A 22,936-nucleotide genomic window follows, 5' to 3' on the forward strand; every position below is an offset into this window, starting at 1 on the left:
ACACTAACTTTTATGTTATTTTATTACATGGCAAATGCCCATTTACTTTTTTTTAGATAATTTTAACACAAGCCTATTAAATAGAACTTCAATGACAAAGTATAGTTACTCTAAATTAATAACAACAAGTGTATTTATTTCAAATGATTTGAATTGCATAATAATCAGGTTACCTAACAAAATAAATATTATAGCGCATATTTATTTGAATTACATGTCATTTATGCTTATGAAATAAACCAAATTAATCAAAATGCATCACATTTATGCAATTCCTTTTCATTCAGTACATTCCTAATGATGCATAACAACAATTAGACCACCTTGTTAATTAAACAGCTTTAGTGACATTAAAGCCTCAAATTAAAAACATTGCACCATACCTTAAAATGACGTTTCAGTCAGAATGATGTAATTGTGCGTTGAAACCAACTATAAAACTGTAGAACTGCCATGCAACAACATAATGGTTAGCACTCTGAACATTTAAAATTAATGTAACCCCATAGATAGCCCAGGGGAGGGGCCTGTTCCTCATAACTTCTATGAAAACCAATCACATAAACTTTAAATAACAGAATCATGGGTGTTTTACAACTTTGATTATTTAAACCATGTTAGTATGTATTAACTAATTACATTCAATGCATTTTAAAATTGATTAATTTGTGTAGATGAAGATTCATTTTAATGCATACATATCATTTTTTTTTTTAATAAATCAAATAGAAGTAAAGGCATAAGAATATCTCCTCCATGAATAATTTCTATGAGGGCAACATTACAGAATGTTACACATGCATTTCTGGACAAGCTGAGAGATCCAGAATCAGTATCTGTAGTGAGTAGAATAATAATGAGGTGGTAGAATAATATTCCAGGACTTTACACATGCATTTCTGGACAAGCTTCAGCTCCACCAAAGTTACATATAGTGCAGTAGCAGCATTCCGACCCCTGAAACTGATATTTTAAGGCGACATTAATACTAAATGTTGCTTAGATAGTCTATAGAACAGGGTTTCATGAAAATAGCTATTTTCAGGCCTGGATAAGTTTCGGAAAAATTTAAATACCCAGAAAGTTTTGGAAAAGTCATGGAAATTTGGTCTACAAATCTTTGTGTTTCAGTTTATTGATGTAGAAAATCTATATTGAGCTACAGAGTTAATTCAGTAATTTAGCCCTTAAACAATGAAGCTCACAGAATCTGACACACATTTTATTATTGAAGATTTTGTGTAAATATTTGATCAGATTCATTTTAGACATACTATAATAAATTTAAAATATAGTTTTGTTGATTTTTGGTTTTATTGTCCATGTCTGCGCTGAAGTTTTAAAAATCGCATGGTCATAAAATTAGCCTTGAAGGCCTGGAAAAGTCATGAAAAATACAATGTTAGTCAAATCAAGGTCATGCAGGTACAGTACTACAAACAGGAGAATTTGCTTAATTTATCTCAGTTTTTATCCTTTTTTTCATATTTCTTTCCCTTTCTCTACTTAACCAGAGTGAAGACGAGCTTCATAAGACCCGGTTGGTGTTGCCGCGGGCGACCAGTCCTGCAGCGTACCTCTATAATGAAGAGCTGGTGTTTGCGTGTAACACTGGAACCGGCCGCAGTGGACTTCCTGAAGAAAAGCTCTCCTTCAGCTCACCCGGTATGAGTTTTAAAACTTTATTTTCAGACGGTTTACGTCTTTTCACAGTCGTTTGTTCCTGAATGTTGTTTATCATCGTTTGCAGGAGATCGTATCCGTGGCAGTGGGGTGTGCGCCAACCTGCCGGTGTTCTTCTCCCAGAATAACGGGCTGGTTGCAGTCGTGGCCCGAGAGAGCGCCTCCATTCTGCCAGAGAACATGGAGGAGTCCCTCTGCACCTCTGTGGCTGGACCTGGACCTGAGGTAGAGATTTGGGATTACAGCAGGACTGAAACACAGGCTGGATGAGGAGGAGATTAGAATTTAGTTTTATTAGAGAGGTTGAGGTAAATGTACCGGGGTCGGACAATTAAACTAAAACACCTGGTTTTAGAGCACAATAATTTATTGTGGTGACGGACAGTTCAGGTGGAAACAGGAGAGTTGAGGTGCACATTGAATTCTGCCGTGATTTGATCAGCCGTGGTTTTATGTTTTTTGGATACAATCCGGGTTAGCACCCGACCATCCCTTTCAGACAGCTTCCTCTTACAGCGTCCACAGTTAATCCTGTTGGATGTGGTTGGTGCTTCTTGGTGGTATGCTGACATTACCCTGGACACTGTGGCTCTTGATGCATCACAAAGACTTGCTGTCTTGGTCACAGATGCTCCAGCAAGACGTGCACCAACAATTTGTCCTCTTTTGAACTCTGGTATGTCACACATAATGTTGTGTGCATTGCAATATTTAGAGCAGAACTGTGCTCTTACCCTGCTAATTGAACCTTCACACTCTGCTCTTACTGGTGCAATGTGTAATTAATGAAGATTAAACACCAGGCTGCTCCAATTTAGCCATGAAACCTCCCACACTAAAATGATGACAGGTGTTTCAGTTTCATTCACCAACCCCTGTAGGTAACTGTATTAATTTAGTGATTTTGGTGATTTTGATTCTCTTCAGGGGACTCCACTGGAGACGCCACCTAAAGCGGATACAGTAGCACAAGAGGACAAAACCAAACTGCTGAAACAAGCCTTCCTTCAGTTCTGCAGGTGATCCTGTTTTTTCCCTCTATTTTTCCTACATAGTAAATGAATAGTAAAGTGATCTATCAGACTATGAAGGAACACATAATGAACCATGTAGTAATTTAAAAACAGTGTTAAACTAAGTTTTAACTAAGGTTTCTGAGGCTGGTAACTCTGATGAACTTATCCTGTACTACAGAGATAACTCTTGTGCTTCTTTTCCTTGGGCAGTCCTGATGAGTGCCAGTTTCATCATTGTAGTGTTTTTGATGGTCTTTGTGGTGACTGCACTTGAGAATATTGTCAAAGTTCTTGAAATTCTTCTTTTCGGATTGACTGACCTTCATTTTTTACTTAGTTGAGTAGTTCTTCCTTCTTATAATCTGTATTAGAACATTACTAAAATATTCACTATTCACTGTATACCTGTAACTCTACCTCTTCACTACTTTACAACTGATGCTCTCAAACACATTAAGAGCAGGGTTCGTACGATCATGAAAAACCTGGAAAAGCCATGGAATATTAAAAAAAAGCTATTTCCAGACCTGAATAAGTTTTGAAGAAATAAAAATACCCAGAAAGTTTTGGAAAAGTCATTGAAATTTGGTCTACAAATCTGTTTTTCGATGGAAAAAAATCTATTTTGAGCTACAAATACATCAGCTCAGAGTTAATTCAGTAATTTAGCCCTAACTACACAATGGAGCTCTCAGGATCTGACACACATTTTATTATTAAAGATTGTGTCTGATTAATTTTAGACCTTCTATAATCAGTTTTAAATATAGTTTTAGTTGATTTTGTTTATTTGTTTTATTGTTCATGTCTGCACTGCTTTAAAAAATCGTATGTTCATGAAAATTTGACTTGCACATGGAAATGTCATGAAAAAATCATGGAAATGTATTGGTTTAAAAAGTGTATGAACCCTTTAAGAGGCAAGAACTTTATTTAATTAACTCTTGACATGTTTGAGCACAGCTGTTAACTGAAAGAGCAGATGTGGTGTTCAGAGTTCAGTTTCATAATTTGCCTCATTTTGCATGAGAAGCAATTCCAAGAGGGAGCGGGCGTAAACGTTAAGTAACCGCGTGACCTCCACATGGCTGGGCACGTGCTTGTAAACTCAGCTTCTGACAGCCTGTTAAAAGCTGTGCACCTCAGTCCGGCACAGTTTTGCGCAGATATTTGCAGTTACAGCAGAATTCACACTTTAAATCCCAGAAAAACAAACGCTCTTATTTACCTTTAAAAAACCATTTAAATGTCTAATTGTTGGTTTGGTGTTTGTCTCGGGTTTTGAATGCTGAGCTGACTCGAAAACACTGACTTAGCTCTTGGTCGGTCTTAATCTTTGGCGCGTGAGTGGGGCGGGGCTGGTGACGTAATGGGTTCTGTATTGTTTAATATTGCAAATATATATATTTGGAAAAAAACATCACAATGTCAAATTTTTCCAATATCGTGCAGCCCTAATTAATAATAATAATTTTATGACTTGCTTCGGTCAATATAACACAGTATAACAAAGTTACTGGTGGAGTTACACATTTAACTAAACTCAATTCAGGTTTTAATCAAATTATCAAATTTCTGTCATTTCTCTCTGCAGGCATGATCTGATTGGTGCTCAGAACCTGACGGATGAGCTGTTCCCCGCTGAGGGAGAGGCTGGGGCCGGAGAGCTGGATGCTGTGGTGACTCAGATCGACCTGGACCTGGTGGACGATTATCCAGCTTCTGACCCTCGCTGGGCGGAGTCTGTACCTGATGGTGAGAGGAGGTGTTAATTGGAGCTAGGAGGCTAATATAGGCTAACTGAAAAATAGATACTGGATGTAGAAACATGGTTAATTGGTGTATATAGTTTAGTATATATTCTCTATGCTCTAGATTGTGGTTTTAAAATGAGTTCTGTTGTTTCCTCAGAAAGCGCAGGATTCACTCTGACCTCCCTGATCCTGCTGCACCAACTGGAGGACAAAATGAAAGCCCACCACTGCTTCATGGACTTCCTCCTGCAGGTCAGCACAACAACCATGGCAACAAGATAACTTAGCAACCATCTCAAATACCACAGCATCCACCTGACAGCAGACACTTAGCATCTATGTATAAGCCACATAGGATATTGTATTAACTGCCTAGCATCCCTTAGCAACAAGATAGCAACCACTTAGTATAACACACCATCCACCTACTAACCTCTAGGCAATGGAGTAGCAACCATCTGGGATACCACAGCTACCACCCACAGTAGCAACACTGTAGCAACCAGTTAGTAACAGCATTGCAGCTATTTGGGATACCATAAGCTTCCACCTAACAACACCATACCAAAGATATGGAATACCATGACCACATAGCAACAAGATAGCTTGGCAACCATCTCAAATACCACAGCATCCACCTAACAGCAAACACTTGACAACAGCATAGCGGCCACTTGGGATACCATCAGCATCCACATACAATGACTTGGTTCCTAGTAACCTTGTTGCAGGGTGGTAATGGTATATAATCTTAAACACCACAGCATCCACCTAAAAACCAACTGGCATTCCATATCAGCCACTCAGCAAAACCACAACAAACACCTAGAATTTAATTCACTTGGCAACAGCATAGCAGCCACTTGGGATACCATCAGCATTCACGTAGTATTGACTTGTGGTTATGGTATACCATCTGAAACACCACAGCATCCACCTAACAACAAACCCTTGGCAACAAGGTAACAACCACCTTGCACACTGTTAGCATCCACCTAGAAACAAACACTTAGCAACATCATATAAACCACCTAGGATATCGTAGTAAGTACCTAGCATCCCTTAGCAACAAAATAGCATCCTCTTAGGATACCATAGCAGCCACCTTCCTAATTTATTATTCCACTTTAATTCTCTCCCATCCAAATCACCCCGTTCCCGACCTCTCCCTCCTCCTCTCAGACTGGGCTTCTGGACCGCCTGTCCTCAGTCTCCGTGCGCTCGTCTCCCATGGCGACGCGGCTGTTGCTATGTGAACACGCGGAGAAGCTGACGGCGGCCATAGTTCTGAAGAACCATCACTCTAAACAGCCCGAGCTGGTGAACTCCGCCATCCTCACAGCGCTGAAGAAGAGCGGCACCGACGTTCCGGCCAGCCTCACGCCCGCCGACGTCTTCTTCAGAGAGGTACCACGTCAACCACACCTTCATTCACACGGATACAGATTCAGATCTGCACCAGGGCCAATACAATACGTCACCAATAACATTTTTTATTCCAGAAAAATTGCAATTATTGTAATATTGTAAAACTACACTGATGTGATGATAATAGAATAGCATAACAAAGCAATCATTCCCTTTTAAATACAACACAATTTTCATAATTTGGGAAAAATATACTTCCTTCAACTACTGTAGTCAGTGCACACTGTGTGTTTGTTACAGTGCCTTGCAAAAGTATTTGGTCCCCTTGAACTTTTCATCCTGTTACCACATTTCAGGCTTCAAACATAAAGATATGAAATTGAATTTTTTTGTGAAAAATCAACAAGTGGGAAACAATCGTGAAGTGGAACAAAATTTATTGGATATTTTAAACTTTTTTTAGAAATAAAAAACTGAAACGTGGGGCGTGCAATATTATTCAGCCCCTTTACTTTCAGTGCAGCAAACTCACTCCAGAAGTTCAGTGAGGATCTCTGAATGATCTGATGTTGATCTAAATGACTGATGATGATAAATAGAATCCACCTGTGTGTGATCAAGTCTCTGTATAAATGCAGCTGCTCTGTGAACAGAGTCTCAGAGTTCTGTTTAAAGCGCAGAGAGCATTATGAAGACCAAGGAAAAACACATCAGGCAGGTTTGAGATACAGTTGTGGAGAAGTTTAAAGCTGGATTTGGATACAAAAAGATTTCCCAAGCTTTAAACATCTCAAGGAAAACTGTGCAAAAGATCATATTGAAATGGTAGTATCAGACCCGTGCAAATCTACTAACCAAGACCCGGCCGTCCCTCTAAACTTTCAGCTTTAATCAGAGATGCAGCCAAGAGGCCCATGATCACTCTGGATGAACTGCAGAAATGTACAGCGGAAGTAGGAGACTCTGTCCATAGGACAACAATCAGTCATACACTGCACAAACCTGGCCTTTATGGAAGAGTGGCAAGAAGAAAGCCATTTCTCAAAGAGATCCATAAAAAGTCTCGTTTAAAGTTTGCCACAAGTTTGCCTTCACAATTGTGTCCCACTTGTTGTTGATTCTTGACAAAAATAAATAAATTTCATATCTTAATGTTTGAAGCCTGATATGTGGCAAAAGGTCAAAAAGTTCAAGGGGGCCGAATACTTTTGCCACAGTTATTGAAGCACTGATTGGTCATTTGGCACAGCCCTGATGCTCCACGAGGTCAAACGCTTCTTCAACTGGCCGCTGCCCTGGAAGTGTTTGGTGACGTTACTATGGAAGTGTCAAACCTGGTGGCGTAATTTAATTTTTGTAAAAAAAAAATGAAGCATTACTGATTCCAAAAAATTTAATTAGGTGTGTTAACGGTATAATCTTGACATCCCTACCTATTAATATAGTTTATTTGTTTATTTTTTAATACATAAATTAAGTATTTGTTATATATTTTTTAAAAACAACAATATTCAGTTAAACAGAACAGAAAGGTTATTGAAAACGTTATTACTCGTATGAAGTGACTTCTCAGAAGTCTTTATTCTAAGTAGATTATGTGAGTGTGTGTGTGTGTGTGTGTTTGCTTGTGTGTGTAGGTGTCTCAGATCTCCTCAATCTTCGAGTGTTTGCTGGATGAGGAGGAGAAGTGTTTAAAGAGTAATCCGGTGGGCTCAGTAAAGTGGGCCGAGGTCGTGCTGAACGTTAACATCATCATAAAGGTGAGAAATTTACTCTTTCCCTCTTAGAGTAGTGCAAAAGCCTACAGAGAATTCTGATCACCAAAGAACAGCCTTTAGTGTTTAAAGTGATGAGTGGAATAACTGTGTTCATTATTTCAGGACATGCTGCAAGCAGCTGCACAATACAGAGAGACCAAAGCCTCCCTCTACAGAGCAGCAGAGAACACCGCACCAGAACCTGAATACATTCCATGGACAGGTACAAAACACACACACACACACACATACATGTAAAGTTAGCCACCACCTCTTTTTGAACTGCTGCTGATGCAGCATTGCCAGTAGCATCACAGCGCTAACTCTCAGAGGAAAGCGCAGCGACTCGGTTCTGATACATCAGCTCACAGACGCAGCCTTGTGCTGATCCACATCACCCTAGGTGATTTGTCTTAAAATGTTTTAAACCCATCTCTCAAAGGTCTCAAAACCATTCCAAATTTCAAGCTTACTGATATATTAGTACTGAAGACATGGGAAAGTGTAATTTCAACAAATTTTGCATTGGACCCCATTGTTAATCTGTTTGTTTGAAATGTTAAAAAGTTACATTAGAAAATATATAAGAAAATACTAGTGGACATCTTAGACAATAAGAATATCATTAAAAAGTGACTTTATTTCAGTTCAATGTTTAATTCTTTTATTGTTGATGGTTATTGCTTACTGCGGATTTCATTTTCCAGCAGGACTTGGCACACTGCCCACACTGCCAAAAGTACCAAGTGGTCTTATATAATATTTAGATTTTCTGAGACACTGATTTTTGGGTTTTCATTGGCTGTAAGCCATAATCATCAATAATAAAATAAATAAACACTTAAAATAGATCACTCTGTGTGTTTAATACATCTATATAATATTTGAGTTTTACATTTTTAACATTTTTGAGCTAAATTACTGAAATAAAGTTAAAACCTTTCTATGATATTCTAATTTCTTTAAAAGCACAAATACAGAAATCACAAGCTTACTATACACACTGTAATATATTATAATATTGATGATGGGTATTCTTTGCCATTTTATTATCGAGAAAGTGTGAATAAAAGGTCTCTAATTAATTATAATTCCTTTATATCCTGGATTATGAGTGTTTATAAGTATTTTCCTATCTGTTCGTGTCTTCTCCTTATAGCCTCAGGAGGAGTTGGTGGAGTGCGCACGGTGATCGTGAGGCAGCACGAGGTCATTCTGCGGCTGGTCTACCCTCACGCGGACTCCAGCCTCCGCAGTACCCTCAACGAGCAGCTGGTGGCGCTGTTGGACTCGTTGCTGGGCGGCTACGTGGCCCAGCTCACCTCTCTGCGTCGCCCGGGGCAACAGGAGCGCTACAACGCGCTGGAGATGGAGTACACACAGCGCCGCTCCGAGCTGCTCACGCCACTGCGTGAGTTAAAGTAGTGAACATGTAGTTAACAGTAACATACACCAAACAGCTGCGTACAGATTGCACGTCTACATCTCGCACCACTGTACTCGCACCATCATCTCACATCAGCATAGCTAACAATAGTGGTTAATAATAATAGTTTTATACACTCTGTTTTAAGGATTAACATAAAAAATGGTTTAAAGGTTTAAATATAATACCGTATTTTTTGCACTATAAGGCGCACCTAAAATCCTTTAATTATACAGGAGTTTCAGTTTAGTTCTCCAGCACGTTAGCTAATGCTAAGGCTAATTTTGGGTTGTATCAGACTGTAGTCTGTGTGTTTACCGTGTTAAAACGAGCTATATGAGATGAACCGCTAGCTAATATCACCCTGCCTTACCTGAACACTCAGGGTTCCTCAGTATAGCACTGTTGGGCAGCATTAGACACAAACCGCTAGCAGTTAGACGCTAATGCTAATGCTTCAGGCTTAGTGCTGGAGAAATTTGAAAATCTAAGCTTACTGTAAATAAACTGAAGCTCTTTACTCACACAAATAAACAGTTTTCTGGAGATAAATCTGTGAAGCTTAACATCCAGCACTCATATAAATGTAAAAGAAAGGGTTTTTATTACAGCTTTGTTTACTTAGCTTAGCCTGCTGAATTAGACATTCTTTATAGTATCTCTTAAAATGAGACTTATGTATGAAAAAAGAACAGAAAATAGATGGTCAGTAATAGTGCGCCTTATAATACGATGCACCTTATAGTGCAAAAAATATGGTAAATATGTGTTTTAAATGTGGTTGTTTCCTTTTTTTGTGTGTGTGTTCAGTGGAGCTGGGTCAGTATCAGTGGGTGGCGGCTTTAGCTGAGAAGTTCTGTGATTTTGATATCCTGGTGCAGATGTGTGAGCAGACAGACAACCAGAACCGCCTGCAGCACTACATGGCCAAATTCGCTGAACAGGTAAAAAAAAAAAAAAAAAATCACATTCATGCCTATAATAACATTTATTTATTATATACAATTATTTTGCACCAATATTAATATATCAATATTACAGCTTTTTCTATATTGCAACATGAGAAAACTGTAAATTCTGTCATTAAGCTCCAGCTGCTGTTGGTCTTTTAAAGGAGAAAATCATGATAAAAGTTCTTATCTTTGATGAATAGCACACCTCCGTTCTCCCACAGCGTTCAGAGATCCAGAAATTTTAACAGTTTCTCCAAACACCATTCAGACTGGGTGACACGAGGCATAAATCGCTTTTTACACAGTTATCCATCTCAAAGTAGCTCCACACCTTCTTTCTAGAATCCAGAGAGCCCTGACATTTAAAACAAGGCTTTAATAACTTAAAAAGTGCACAAAAAGCTTAGCATTAGCCGCTAACCGCAGCACTAGCTCTTTTGTCGTTCAGAGGTGAGTATATCCTACTGTAGTCTGGGTGTTCACTGTGTTAAAACAAGCTACATCAGACTAACCGCTACCTGATAACGCCCTGGTTTACCGAAACACTCAGGGTTCCTCAGTGTAGCACTATTGGGTGCCATTAACTAGCGCTAAGCGCTGCTGCTAACCACACTGTTGAGCTCCAGTTAAAAATTAAGGAAATCTTAGATAACTGTAAAATAAACGGAAGCGCTTTACTCACCCAAATAAACAGTTTTTAGGAGAGAAATCTGTGTAGATTAACATCCAGCACTCGTTTGACCTTGAAAGAAAATGTTTATTTTTTATATAAGGAATTACAGTTTTGTTTACTTAGGTGCCTTATGAATGAAAATAGACGTTTATTGATAGTGCGCTTTTTAATATGGTGTGCCTAATAGTCCGAAAATTACAGTATATATGTAGCAATTAAGGATGGGCGATATGCCTCTAAAATAATATCACAATAATTCATGGTATTTTCACAATAAACGGTACTCTTGGCGATATGACAAAACTGAAAAAAAAAAATATTTCAAGAGTACACTACTTCTCCAAAATTAAAATGACATTTTACTATTGCATACGATGTGATATATGGCACACCCCTAAGTGGTATGTATATATATATATATATATATATATATATATATATATATATACATATATATATATATTTTTATATATATATATATGTATATATATATATATATATATATATATATATATATATATATATATACATATATATATATATATATATATATATATATAAAAATACAACAATTTATTCAATTTGTAACATGTCAACGATCCAGAATATCATGATAATAATAATAATGCACTCAATATATCTCCATATATCCAGGATTAAAGTAAAATAAATTATACTGGACAGATATAATCTTTCTCTAGTATGTATATATATATATATATATATATATATATATATATATATATATATATATATATATATATGGGGGGGAATGAGAACAATTAGAATTTTTCTTTTGCTAAAAATACTAAAAAAAAAAGTAGTACCCTGATGTGATAATTAGGGGTGGGTGATATGGCAAAATATTTCAGGGTAAAATATCATTCACAATATTCAAAAATGTTGGTGATATTATTGCATACGATACAATATGGCACAGCCCTAGAAGCAATTGAGTTTATACTGAGTTCTCTCCTATATGAAAGATTTTGCTTATGTCACAATGATCAAAATATACTAATAATAAACACCCAAACAACCATATAGGCCACTGCAGCAACCACTTGGAATACCATAGCAACTCCATATCAACCACCTGAGAGAAACAGTCTTAACGGACTGACTTGGTCATTAGTTGTAAAATTCTTATTCTGTGTATGAAGAACATGCTCCTGTTTCCTGTAGGACTTTGCAGACTTCCTGTTCCGCTGGTACATGGAGAAAGGGAAGCGGGGGAAGCTGCTCTCTCAGCCAATCGCACAGCACCAGCAGCTCTCCAGCTTTCTACAGGCCCACCAGCACCTCAGCTGGCTCCATCACATCCACACACAGGACTTCCAGAACGTAAGATACACACACACATTTTTCCTACATAGTAAATGAATAGTGAGGTGATCTATCAGACTATGAAGGAACACACAATGAATCATGTAGTAACTTAAAAGTGATTAACAAACCAAAATACTCTGTGAAGAAGCATTTAGGTGCTCTTATCTGGGGAGCTGTTAACTTTTAGCGGTTTCTGAGGCTGGTACCTCTGGTAATTCTGTGGCAGTCCTGATGAGTGCCAGTTTCATCACTATAAAATGTTTTTGATGGTCTTATTTGCAGTGACTGCACTTAAAGATACTTTCAAATTTCTTGAAATTCTTCTGTTCGGATTGACTGAGCTTCATGCTTTCTTAAAATATTTTTTTCTTTATTTAGTTGAGTAGTTGTTGCTTTACTCAAATATTCACTATTCACTGTATATCTGTAACTCTACCTCTTCACTACTTTACTTTAACTGATGCTCTCAAACACTTTATTAAGAGACAAGAAATTCAAGTAATTAACTCTTGACGAGGTCAGCACAGCTGTTTTTTAAGGAATTTTACTTGTGTCCTGACTTTTGAATGATACTGTAATTCAAAAAATGTGATTTTAACAATGCATTTTTGAATTTTGATCTATAATTCTTACTATTCCTTTTCTGGGGCAGTCCTGACGAGTGCCAGTTTCATCATCATAACATTTTTGATGGTGTATTTTTACTGTAACTGTACCTCTTCACTACTTTATTAAGAGACAAGAAATTCAAGTAGTTAACTCTTGATGAGTTCAGCACTGATGATTTTTAAAATTAAGAAAAAATACTGAATTTAAGGTGTGTGCAAACTTTTGACTGGTACTGTAATTCAAAAAAATTAATTTTAACAAAGCTTTATTAAATTTTGATCTAAGTGGTGAGAATTGTTATTAGAATTAAAAAAAAAATCAAGTAATTAACTCTTGATGAGTTCAGCACAGCTGTTAACTGAAAGCCTGAATTCCAGGAGACGCTACCTCATAAAGCTGACTGAGAAAATCCAGCAGAGATGTACAAAACTGTTTGTTTAACTCTTTTTGTTTAATAAATTAAGTTATTTATAGTTTGGATAAGTTTAGTGTTAATCTACAATGCAAAAGATTTTAAAATAATGAAAAACATTTTACTGGTACTGTATACCTACAGCTCTGGAAAAAATAGACCACTTAAAAATGATGTGTTTCTTTGATTTTACCAAATTGAAAACCTCTGTAATATAATCAAGAGGAAGATGGATGATCACAAGCCATCAAACCAAACTGAACTGCTTACATTTTTGCACCAGGAGTAAAGCAGCATAAAGTTATCCAAAAGCAGTGTGTAAGACTGGTGGAGGAGAACATGCCAGTATACATAAAAACTGTGATTAAAAATTCAAAACTTTTTTTCTTTGCATTATTTGAGGTCTAAAAGTTTTACATCTTTTTTGTTATTTCAGTCATTTCTCATTTTCTGTAAATAAATGCTCTAAAGGACTAAAATATGTTTATTTGGAATTTGGGAGAAATGTTGTCTGTAGTTTATAGAATAAAACAACAATGTTCATTTTACTCAAACATAAACCTATAAATAGCAAAATCAGAGAAACTGATTCAGAAACTGAAGTGGTCTCTTATTTTTTTTCCAGAGCTGTACATGTATACACACACACATATAGATACAAATGTATATGTACAGTATATATGTAGGTTAACAGCCAGAATTGTTTTAGTCTGTTCGTTAATTAATCTTCATTATTAATATTCACCTCTTATACGCCCCTCTCTTAAATCCTCTCTGTCTCCCCCTGCAGGCCCACCACACACTGAACAGCCAGGCCAACACAGAGACCCGATACTTCAGTAAGAAGAAGACCCTGCTGGCCCTTAGCAAGCTCACGGCTCTGGCCTCAGACATGCCGGAAGCCCTGCAGCACAAGCAGGTCGACGGTCAGTACAGCACACACTCTGACACACAGCAGCAGGTTCAGGGGGTCTTAATTACTGAACAGGATGATTTCTGGACGAGGTGTGAAAGCTGTTTTGTAACAAAGCCTGATAATACATAATTAATGTTATATTTTGATTTTAAATATATATTATAGCAAATATTTTAATATATATATTATTATCAAATCTGAACTTCTCTCATCTTTCATTTGACATATTGCATTATTATTACTAGGGATGCACTGAATATTTGTACACACCTCCTTATTCAGTGTTTTTATGTTTTGTTTTGTTTTTCCTACATAGTAAATGAACAGTGAAGTGATCAATCAGACTATGAAGGAACACATAAGGAATCATGTAGCAACTTAAAAAAGTGTTAAACAAACTAAAATACTCTGTAAAAAAGATTTTAGATGCTCTTATCTGGGGAACTGTTAACTTTTAGCGGTTTCTGAGGAAACTCTTGCCCTTCTTTTTCTGAGATGGTCCTGATGAGGGCCTGTTTCATCATTAAAAATGTTTTTGATTGTCTTTGAGACTGCACTTCAGTATATTTCTTGAAATGTTTTTATTGACTGAACTTAATTTTTTAAAGTTGTTTTTTTAAGCTAATTGGATACTTCTTGCCATAATATGGATTAGAACAGCAAATTTTCAGCTGGTGGGTCGGGACCCAAAAGTGGGTCGTGGACAGCTTGTAAAAAATAAATACATAATAAAAAATAACTTATTATTATTATTATTATTATTATTAAAAAATAAGTATTGCTTATCTGATTGTGTACACCTCTTTTATGTTATATTGCATTATTATTACTAGGGATGCACTGAATATTTTGAAACCGAAATAATTTGTGGGGGAAAAAGTGGAAAAAATAATAATAATTTGAACCGTGGCATAATTATATTGTAGTTTTGTATATATATGTATTTTTTATATAAAAGAAAGAAAACAATACATATAGTCTATTTAACTTGTGCAGTAAATCGGCATTTTGTTTGATTTTGGCCAAAATTTCCATTTTGGTGCACCCCTAGTCTTTATTAATATTATTCGATTTTATATTGTATGAACACAATATGCTTACGGAGTATATCATCAGTAATTAAAGAACACTGACCCATCTGTACATTTCCTTACAGAAAATGTAAAAATCCTGTTATTGGAAGATGGGCAACTAAGTTTTAAGAATCTGCCTCTCTTTTGTCTGCCAGTCAAAACATGATAAATACTATCTAATCATAAGATTATCTTTAATCTTTATTGTGATACAAATGTTAAGTACACCACAGGTGGTGGGTTGCATACTGTGTTCATATTGATATGGGAAATTAAGAAATATATTGTGATATACATTTTTGCCCATATCATCCTGCACTAATTTAATGTAATTCTTTTTGTCAGAAAATGATTTAAATTTTTTTTTATATATATGAAGTGACCAAAAAAAGCCTTTGAACTAGATCATGATTTATTATTTAACTATATTTTAGTTATTATTGTGAGATTAACTTTATAGAATTGTGGACATTTGCTGAATCACTTAACTAAAATTTAATTAATATATACATTAAATTTGAGAATAGATCTTTCATACAGACTATTAATTAAATGGTTTCCAAGATTATTATAAGCCAAAACAGACAAGGAACGATCTTAATGGTTTGTTTGTTTGTTTGTGTGTGTTTAGATATTGTGGAGCAGGAGAGGTTTCTGCTCCATCAGGAAACTCTACCCAAACAGCTGCTGGAGGAAAAACAACAGAACCCCGACACCATGCCCTTACTGAGCGCTCACAACCTGATTAATGTAAGACCACACACACACACACACACACACACACACACAAATTAGAATTAAATTGAAAAGTTACTGTATTTTAGTATTTCAGTTCAAAAAGTGAAACTCTATTTTAAGCGTTTATTTATTTTATTGTTGATGATTATGGCTTACAGCCAATAAAACCCCCAAAAATCAGTGTCTCAGAAAATTAGAATATTATATAAGACCGATTGGTACTTTTAGCAGTGTGGGCAGTGTGCCAAGTCCTGCTGGAAAATGAAATCCTGCATCTCCATAAAAGTTGTCAGTAGCAGAGGTTCAGCCTGAAGTGCTGTAAGATTTTGAGGGAAAACAAAACTGCACTGACTTTAGACTTGATGATAAAACACAGTGGATCAACACCAGCAGATGTCATGTCTCTCCAAACCATCACTGATTGGTGGAAACTTCACACTAGACCTCGAGCAGTTTGGACTGTGTGTCTCTCCACTCTTCCTCCAGACTCTGATCCCTTGATTTACTTTAAATGAAATGTAAAATTTTCTGATGATCAGTGATGGTTTGGAGAGACATGTCATCTGCTGGTGTTGATCCACTGTGTTTTATTATCAAGTCTAAAGTCAGTGCAGTTTTGTTTTCCCTCAAAATCTTACAGCACTTCATGCTGAACCTCTGCTACTGACAACTTTTATAGAGATGCAGATTTCATTTTCCAGCAGGACTTGGCACACTGCCCACACTACCAAAAGTACCAATTGGTCTTATATAATATTCTAATTTAAATAGATAACTGTGTGTAATACATCTATATAATATATGAGTATTATATAGACGATATACATGTATTATAAAGGCTATGAAAGATCCTATGCTTGTCTTATGTATGTTTTCTCTATATTCATTGTCCCAATCATTATCTCTCTCTCTCTCTCTCTCTCTCTCTCTCTGCTGTAGTTGTATATTTGTGATGATAACCGTGGGGCGAACGAGTACGACTTTAAGAAAGCTCTGGATCTGCTGGAGTACATTGATGAGGTATTTCTTAACCACATAGTTTTCAACCTGTGACAGTACTATTGTTATTCACACTGTTCAAGAACATCCCTTCTTCATACTGTTCTAGAATCTCTTCTTCTATTTCTGTTTATCCAACTGTAGGAAGATGCAGTGGATATTGAGGCTCTGAAGCGTGAGATCTTCAGTAAAGCACTGAAAAAAGACTGGAAAGAAAAGTAAGGATCAGTTAAAACTCCTCTGTAAGGTCTGAATCTCCTGTGCTAAACAGTTGTGAATTTAACAGGATTCCTGCTGGTTCTTAAAAGGTCTTAAATTGTCTTAAATTTACTGTAAAGTTGCTGTAGGTATTACATTTTCAGCGTTTATTGTCGGTGGGAAAGCACATGCTAACTTGAGCAGTGAGTTAGCTAACATTACCAGACAGAGAACTAAGGTTAGCATAGAGTTAGCTAACGTAAGCGGTGATCTAGCTAACATACTTACATTAGCAGCAAGTTATCTAGCTACATTACTGGGGAGAGAACTAACGTTAGCGGTGATCTAGCTAACATACTAACATTAGCAGTGAGTTATCTAGCTACATTACTAGGGGGGAGAACGAAGGTTAGTGAAGAGCTAGCTAACATAGTAACATTAGCGGTGAGATAGCAGACATGCTAACATTCTAAGATTAGCAGTGAGTTATTTAGCTACATTACTGGGGAGAGAACTTAGTTTAGCGGAGAGCTAGCTAACATAGTAACGTTAGCGGCAAGTAAGCTATGTTACCTGCGAGAGATCTAAGGTTAGCGGAGAGGTAGCTAACATTTGCAGCGAGCTAGATAACATAGTAATGTTAGCAGAGAGTTAGCTACGTTAGGTTTTGATTTCCAATACAACAAATTATTTTCTACCGAAGAAATTGTGACTACATTTTTAGGTCTTAAAATGCATTAAACTTGACTTTTAAATGCTGCAAGAACCCTGTTTAAATAAATGCTCATGGATTTTTATTGTTTTATCGATTTATAGCTGGTCTGCATCAGACAGTACAGATGACCCTCTGGAAGCGGCCAAGGAAAGCATATTCGTTAAAATCCTCCAGAAACTCATCCAAGAAGGTACTGTTACCATGTATTAATTGGTGGTGTGCTCACTTTTATTCTGTCAATCAAAGACATGCTCTGAAACTATGAGCTGACTTTTTTTATTTCTTAAAATAATAGAAAATAAAAGTTTAGAAATACTAAAAAATCTTTTGAAATGTTCTATTTTGTATTGTTTTATTTGAACTTCTCACTGTGTTCCTGTGTGGTCTTTTAATAACATGCCTTTTGCCCCCCTCTCTCGCGTTTGCGTACGCACAGGTGTTCCTCTGCAGTCGTATCTGCCGGATGTGAAGGATCTGCTGCAGGTGGAGGAGCTGGACAGCCTCAAGTCCAGACCTTTCTTTGAGTTCCTGCTGAGAGCAAACTACGAGCACTACCTCCAGTCTCAGATCTGACCCCCAGCCCCCCGTTCACACATCCCACCTGTCTGTATATCATCATACTCCTGTTTTTCTACTGCTTTTTTGAGGGGAGGCGTGAAAAACATGACCTTCCTGTGAATTCCTTCAATAAATACTTTATTTCTGTACTCTGCTGCTCTGAATTTCTCCTTCATTGTTAGATAATGTGTTTACTACACTAGACCTCGAGCAGTTTGGACTGTGTGTCTCTCCACTCTTCCTCCAGACTCTGCTCCCTTGATTTACAAATGAAATGTAAAATTTACTGATGGTCAGTGATGGTTTGGAGAGACATGTCATCTGCTGGTGTTGATCCACTGTGTTTTATTATCAAGTCTAAAGTCAGTGCAGTTTTGTTTTCCCACAAAATCTTACAGCACTTCATGCTGAACCTCTGCTACTGACAACTTTTATGTAGATGTGGATTTCATTTTCCAGCAGGACTTGGCACACTGCCCACACTGCAGAAAGTACCAACTGCTCTTTTAGAATATTCTAATTTTCTGAGACACTGATTTTTGGGTTTTCATTGGCTGTAAGCCATAATTAAGCAATAATACACGAAAGCGAATACTATAACATGTAATATTGGCTTTGCTGTGCTGTGGTCATACAGGCCATGTAATATTGTGATTATACCACAATTTCATTATCGCTGTTTAAAAAAGATTTTGATTCAAGGAGGACAAGAAAATACAATCTGTTTGGTTGGAAATGATAATTTATAGCTTCATCCTCCAGTTTCAGATTTAAACAAATGCTTTCAAAGCCAATAGATTTATTTAGATTTATCTGTTTGGCTTGGCCTGTAAGTGCTGCATCGTTTGCTAAGTTACCTTTGCTTACAGTGCATTACCGGCTGATAACGGCACTTGTAGAACCCCTCTTAGCCAATCACATTGTAGGGATGGAACTAACTGGGGTATATAATTAACAAAAGCACTTTCTCATCACTCTGAAGAAAGTAATTAATGGGAACCTGGCCTAAAGCATTTTTTTAGCAAAAATAATTACAAGAGCCTTAAATATGGTGCTTGGATGATGCATAGCATACAGAGTTTAGGTAGTGTTAATATTCGCCTTCGCATACAACTCTGGAAAAAAATAAGACCACTTAAAAATGATTAACTTCTTTGATTTTACCAAATTGAAAACATATAATCAGGAGGAAGATGGATGATCACAAGCCATCAAACCAAACTGAACTGCTTGAATTTTTGCACCAGAAGTGTGAGCATAAAGTTATCCAAAAGCAGTGTGTAAGACTGGTGGAGGAGAATATGATGCCAAGATGCATGAAAAAAACTGTGATTAGAAACCAGGGTTATTTCACTAAATATTGATTTCTGAACTCTTAAAACTTTATAAATATGAACTTGTTTTCTTTGCATTATTTGAGGTCCGAAAGCTCTGCATCTTTTTTGTTATTTCGGTAATTTCTCATTTTCTGCAAATAAATGCTCTAAATGACTAAAATATTTATTAGCAATTTGGGAGAAATGTTGTTTGTAGTTTATAGAATAAAATACGGTGGCCGAGAAAGCCCAGCGCAGTGCAAATTGAAAAGCGCTGCAAAAGCACAAAACACATCCATCAAAATTACAACACAGGCGCAGCAAATAGAAAAACGCTCTGCAAATAGAAAAACGCGCTGCAAATAGAACCACAACACAACGGAAGTGAGTCACAACACAACGGAATTTTCCCGGGGGACCTTAAAAGATGCTGTACCAGCTGTATACAAAGGACAATAAGTGGCAAACAAGCTTCTGAAAAGTAAGTTATGTTTATTAAAAGTTCTGCTTCACAAAACGCCTTGTTTGCCACTTATTGTCCTTTGTACACATAGTGAAGTCCGAGACGTTACTGAAGACGCAGCTTAGCTGGTACAGTATCTTTTAAGGTCCCCCGGGAAAATTCCGTTGTGTTGTGACTCACTTCCGTTGTGTTGTGACTCACTTCCGTTGTGTTGTGGTTCTATTTGCAGCGCGTTTTTCTAGTTGCAGCGCGTTTTTCTATTTGCTGCGCCTGTGTTGTTATTTTGATGGATGTGTTTTGTGCTTTTGCAGCGCTTTTCAATTTGCACTGCGTTGGGCTTTCTCGGCCACCGTAATAAAACAATGATGTTAAATTTTACGCAAACATATACCTTATTTTTTCCAGAGCTGTATAAACAATAGAGGTTTCTAAAGGGGGGTTAATAATGGTTTTGTAGCTGTCTTTCTCTCTGTCTCGGTCTCTTGCTGTCTCTCTCCTTGACTCCACACCTCCTAAAAATAGTTGAGAGGGGTTAAACTGGGCGCCACTACGGTGAATAGCTGGGGCTGTGTGTGGTTCACACTGCCACCCTATATGGCCCTGCCAGCCTGAAAGAGTTCATCCATCAGCTCCTGAATCCAGCCTTCACACTACCTCACACTGCATTGTTCTGATCACAGCTGAGAGACGGTTAAACCCTGCAGACTAAACCCTGCAGGAAGGATCAATTCGGCTTTATTTTACTGTCTTTCACATCATCCCTCTGACAGTTGCTGAGGATCTGATTGATTAGTTCAACCTGGCCTTTATATAATATTTGTAAAGCGATTTAAAAAAAAAAAACATGTACTGTATTAGCTATTGAGACTGGCATGTTTGCAAGTTTTTAATGTTTGTATATAAATTATAACACTAATGATTGTGGATATTTTGATTAATATAGGGCTAAAAATGAGCTTGTATGTAGTGTAATTTGAACTAACATATTAGCTTATAGCTAGTTAGTATACTTGAAATATTTATTTAGAACTAATACATTAGCTTGGTGCTAACATATAAGCCTGAAGCTGGGCTATCCACATAGCTTAGAACTGGTGTGTTAGCTTGAAGCTAATAAATTAACTTCAGGATGGTGTAATTTTGGGAATACATATTACAAATTAGCATGTAGGTAGTGTTTTTACTTGATAATAATTAAGTAAATTATTACTGTGTAATAATAATAATTTAGCTTAGTGCTAACATATTAGCCTTAGCGCTAACCAAGTAGCTTAAAACTGGTGTGTTTGCTTGAAGCTAACATGTTAGCGTGTGGCTAATACATTAGCTTCAGGATGGTGTAATTTTAGGAATACATATTACAAATTAGCATGTAGGTAGTGTTTTTACTTGGTAATAATCAAGTAAATTATTACTGTGTAATAATAATAATTTAGCTTGGTGCTAACATATTAGCCTTAGCGCTAACCAAGTAGCTTAAAACTGGTGTGTTTGCTTGAAGCTAACATGTTAGCGTGTGGCTAATACATTAGCTTCAGGATGGTGTCATTTTAGGAATACATATTACAAATTAGCATGTTGGTAGTGTGTTTACTTGGTAATAATCAAGTAAATTATTACTATTATAATAATAATTTAGTGTGGTGTTAACATATTAGCCTTAGCGCTAACCAAGTAGCTTAGAACTGGTGTGTTTGCTTAAAGCTAACATGTTAGCTTGTGGCTAATAAATTAGCTTCAGGATGGTGTAATTTTGGGAATACATATTACAAATTAGCATGTAGGTAGTGTGTTTACTTGATAATAATTAAGTAAATTATTACTGTGTAATAATAATAATTTAGCTTAGTGCTAACATATTAGCCTTAGCGCTAACCAAGTAGCTTAAAACTGGTGTGTTTGCTTGAAGCTAACATGTTAGTGTGTGGCTAATACATTAGCTTCAGGATGGTATGTTCACAGATAAATAAAATATTTGCTTGTAGTAATTCGGGCTAACACATTAGCTGATTATCTTTTATGTGATCTTTTGTGCTGATCTAATACATTAACTTGGTGCTAACATATTAGCCTGGCACTGAGCTAACCAATTATCTTGGGGCTAGCATATTAGCTTGTGGTTATGTGTCTATTTAGGGCTAAGAAATTAGCTTGTGGCTAATGAACTAGCAGGGGATTAGAGCTAATTTATTAGCTTAGAGCTAATTAGCTTAGAGCTAATAAATTAGCTCCAATATATATCGCCCTAATGGCGACACATGGATAGTGTAATTTATATTAACTTGGGGCTGGTATGTTTTATTTAGAGGTAATAAATTAGCTTGGCGCTAATCTTAGCTTAGGATGAGCTAATACATAGCTTGGTGCTTACATATTAGTCTTTTTATTAGTATTAGAAATTAGCTTGTGGCTATGCGTTAACTTTGGGCTAATAAATTAGCTTGTGGATATGTGTTTACATAATACCATTAAATTAGCTTGGGGCTGCTGTGTTAACTTAAGTCAACTTAATAATAATAATATTAATATTTAACTTGCGTGTTCATGTAGAGCTAAATTAATAACTTGTGGATAGTGCGTTTACTTGGGCTAATTTATTAGCTTGGAGTTGGTATGTTTATCTAGAGCTAATAAATTAGCTTGTGGCTAACATATTAGCTTTGGACTGAGCATTAGTGCTAAAAAATAGCCTGGGACTGGGCTAACCAATTAGCTTGGGGCTAATAAATTAGCTGGTGACTGGTATGTTTACATAAAGCTGACGTATTAGCTTGTGGTTAGCCTGTGACTTGGCTAACCAATTAGCTTTTGTCTAACATATTAGCCTGGGGCTAATTAGGATTAATATATTAGCTTGGGACTGGCATGTTTACAAAAAGCTAAAATATTAGGATGTGGATAGTGTAATTTTTGCTAACATATTAGCTTGTAGCTAGTGTTTTTACTTGGTAATAATCAAGTAAATTATTACTTATAATTA

General features: G+C 36.6%; 2 protein-coding genes across 2 annotated transcripts in view; both read left to right on the plus strand.

Annotated features, from left to right (window-relative positions):
• The window catches only part of nup133 (nucleoporin 133), a 26,096-nt gene extending 7,770 nt beyond the window's left edge, over window positions 1–18,326 (plus strand). Inside the window, exons 10-26 of the mRNA XM_022674530.2 lie at window positions 1,515–1,665; window positions 1,751–1,908; window positions 2,611–2,702; window positions 4,294–4,454; window positions 4,611–4,705; window positions 5,636–5,860; window positions 7,459–7,581; window positions 7,702–7,801; window positions 8,738–8,989; window positions 9,815–9,948; window positions 11,816–11,974; window positions 13,771–13,906; window positions 15,601–15,719; window positions 16,647–16,727; window positions 16,851–16,924; window positions 17,721–17,809; window positions 18,056–18,326. Coding sequence (XP_022530251.2) covers window positions 1,515–1,665; window positions 1,751–1,908; window positions 2,611–2,702; window positions 4,294–4,454; window positions 4,611–4,705; window positions 5,636–5,860; window positions 7,459–7,581; window positions 7,702–7,801; window positions 8,738–8,989; window positions 9,815–9,948; window positions 11,816–11,974; window positions 13,771–13,906; window positions 15,601–15,719; window positions 16,647–16,727; window positions 16,851–16,924; window positions 17,721–17,809; window positions 18,056–18,192 — 2,286 coding nt within the window. The 3' untranslated portion in view covers window positions 18,193–18,326. The remainder of the gene's footprint in view (window positions 1–1,514; window positions 1,666–1,750; window positions 1,909–2,610; window positions 2,703–4,293; window positions 4,455–4,610; window positions 4,706–5,635; window positions 5,861–7,458; window positions 7,582–7,701; window positions 7,802–8,737; window positions 8,990–9,814; window positions 9,949–11,815; window positions 11,975–13,770; window positions 13,907–15,600; window positions 15,720–16,646; window positions 16,728–16,850; window positions 16,925–17,720; window positions 17,810–18,055) is intronic.
• btbd3a (BTB (POZ) domain containing 3a) overlaps window positions 1–22,936 on the plus strand; it is a 176,087-nt gene that overhangs the window by 90,291 nt on the left and 62,860 nt on the right. The gene's annotated exons all lie outside the window — the stretch shown is intronic.

Source organism: Astyanax mexicanus, chromosome 21, assembly GCF_023375975.1.
Source record: "Astyanax mexicanus isolate ESR-SI-001 chromosome 21, AstMex3_surface, whole genome shotgun sequence".
NCBI lineage: Eukaryota > Metazoa > Chordata > Actinopteri > Characiformes > Acestrorhamphidae > Astyanax > Astyanax mexicanus.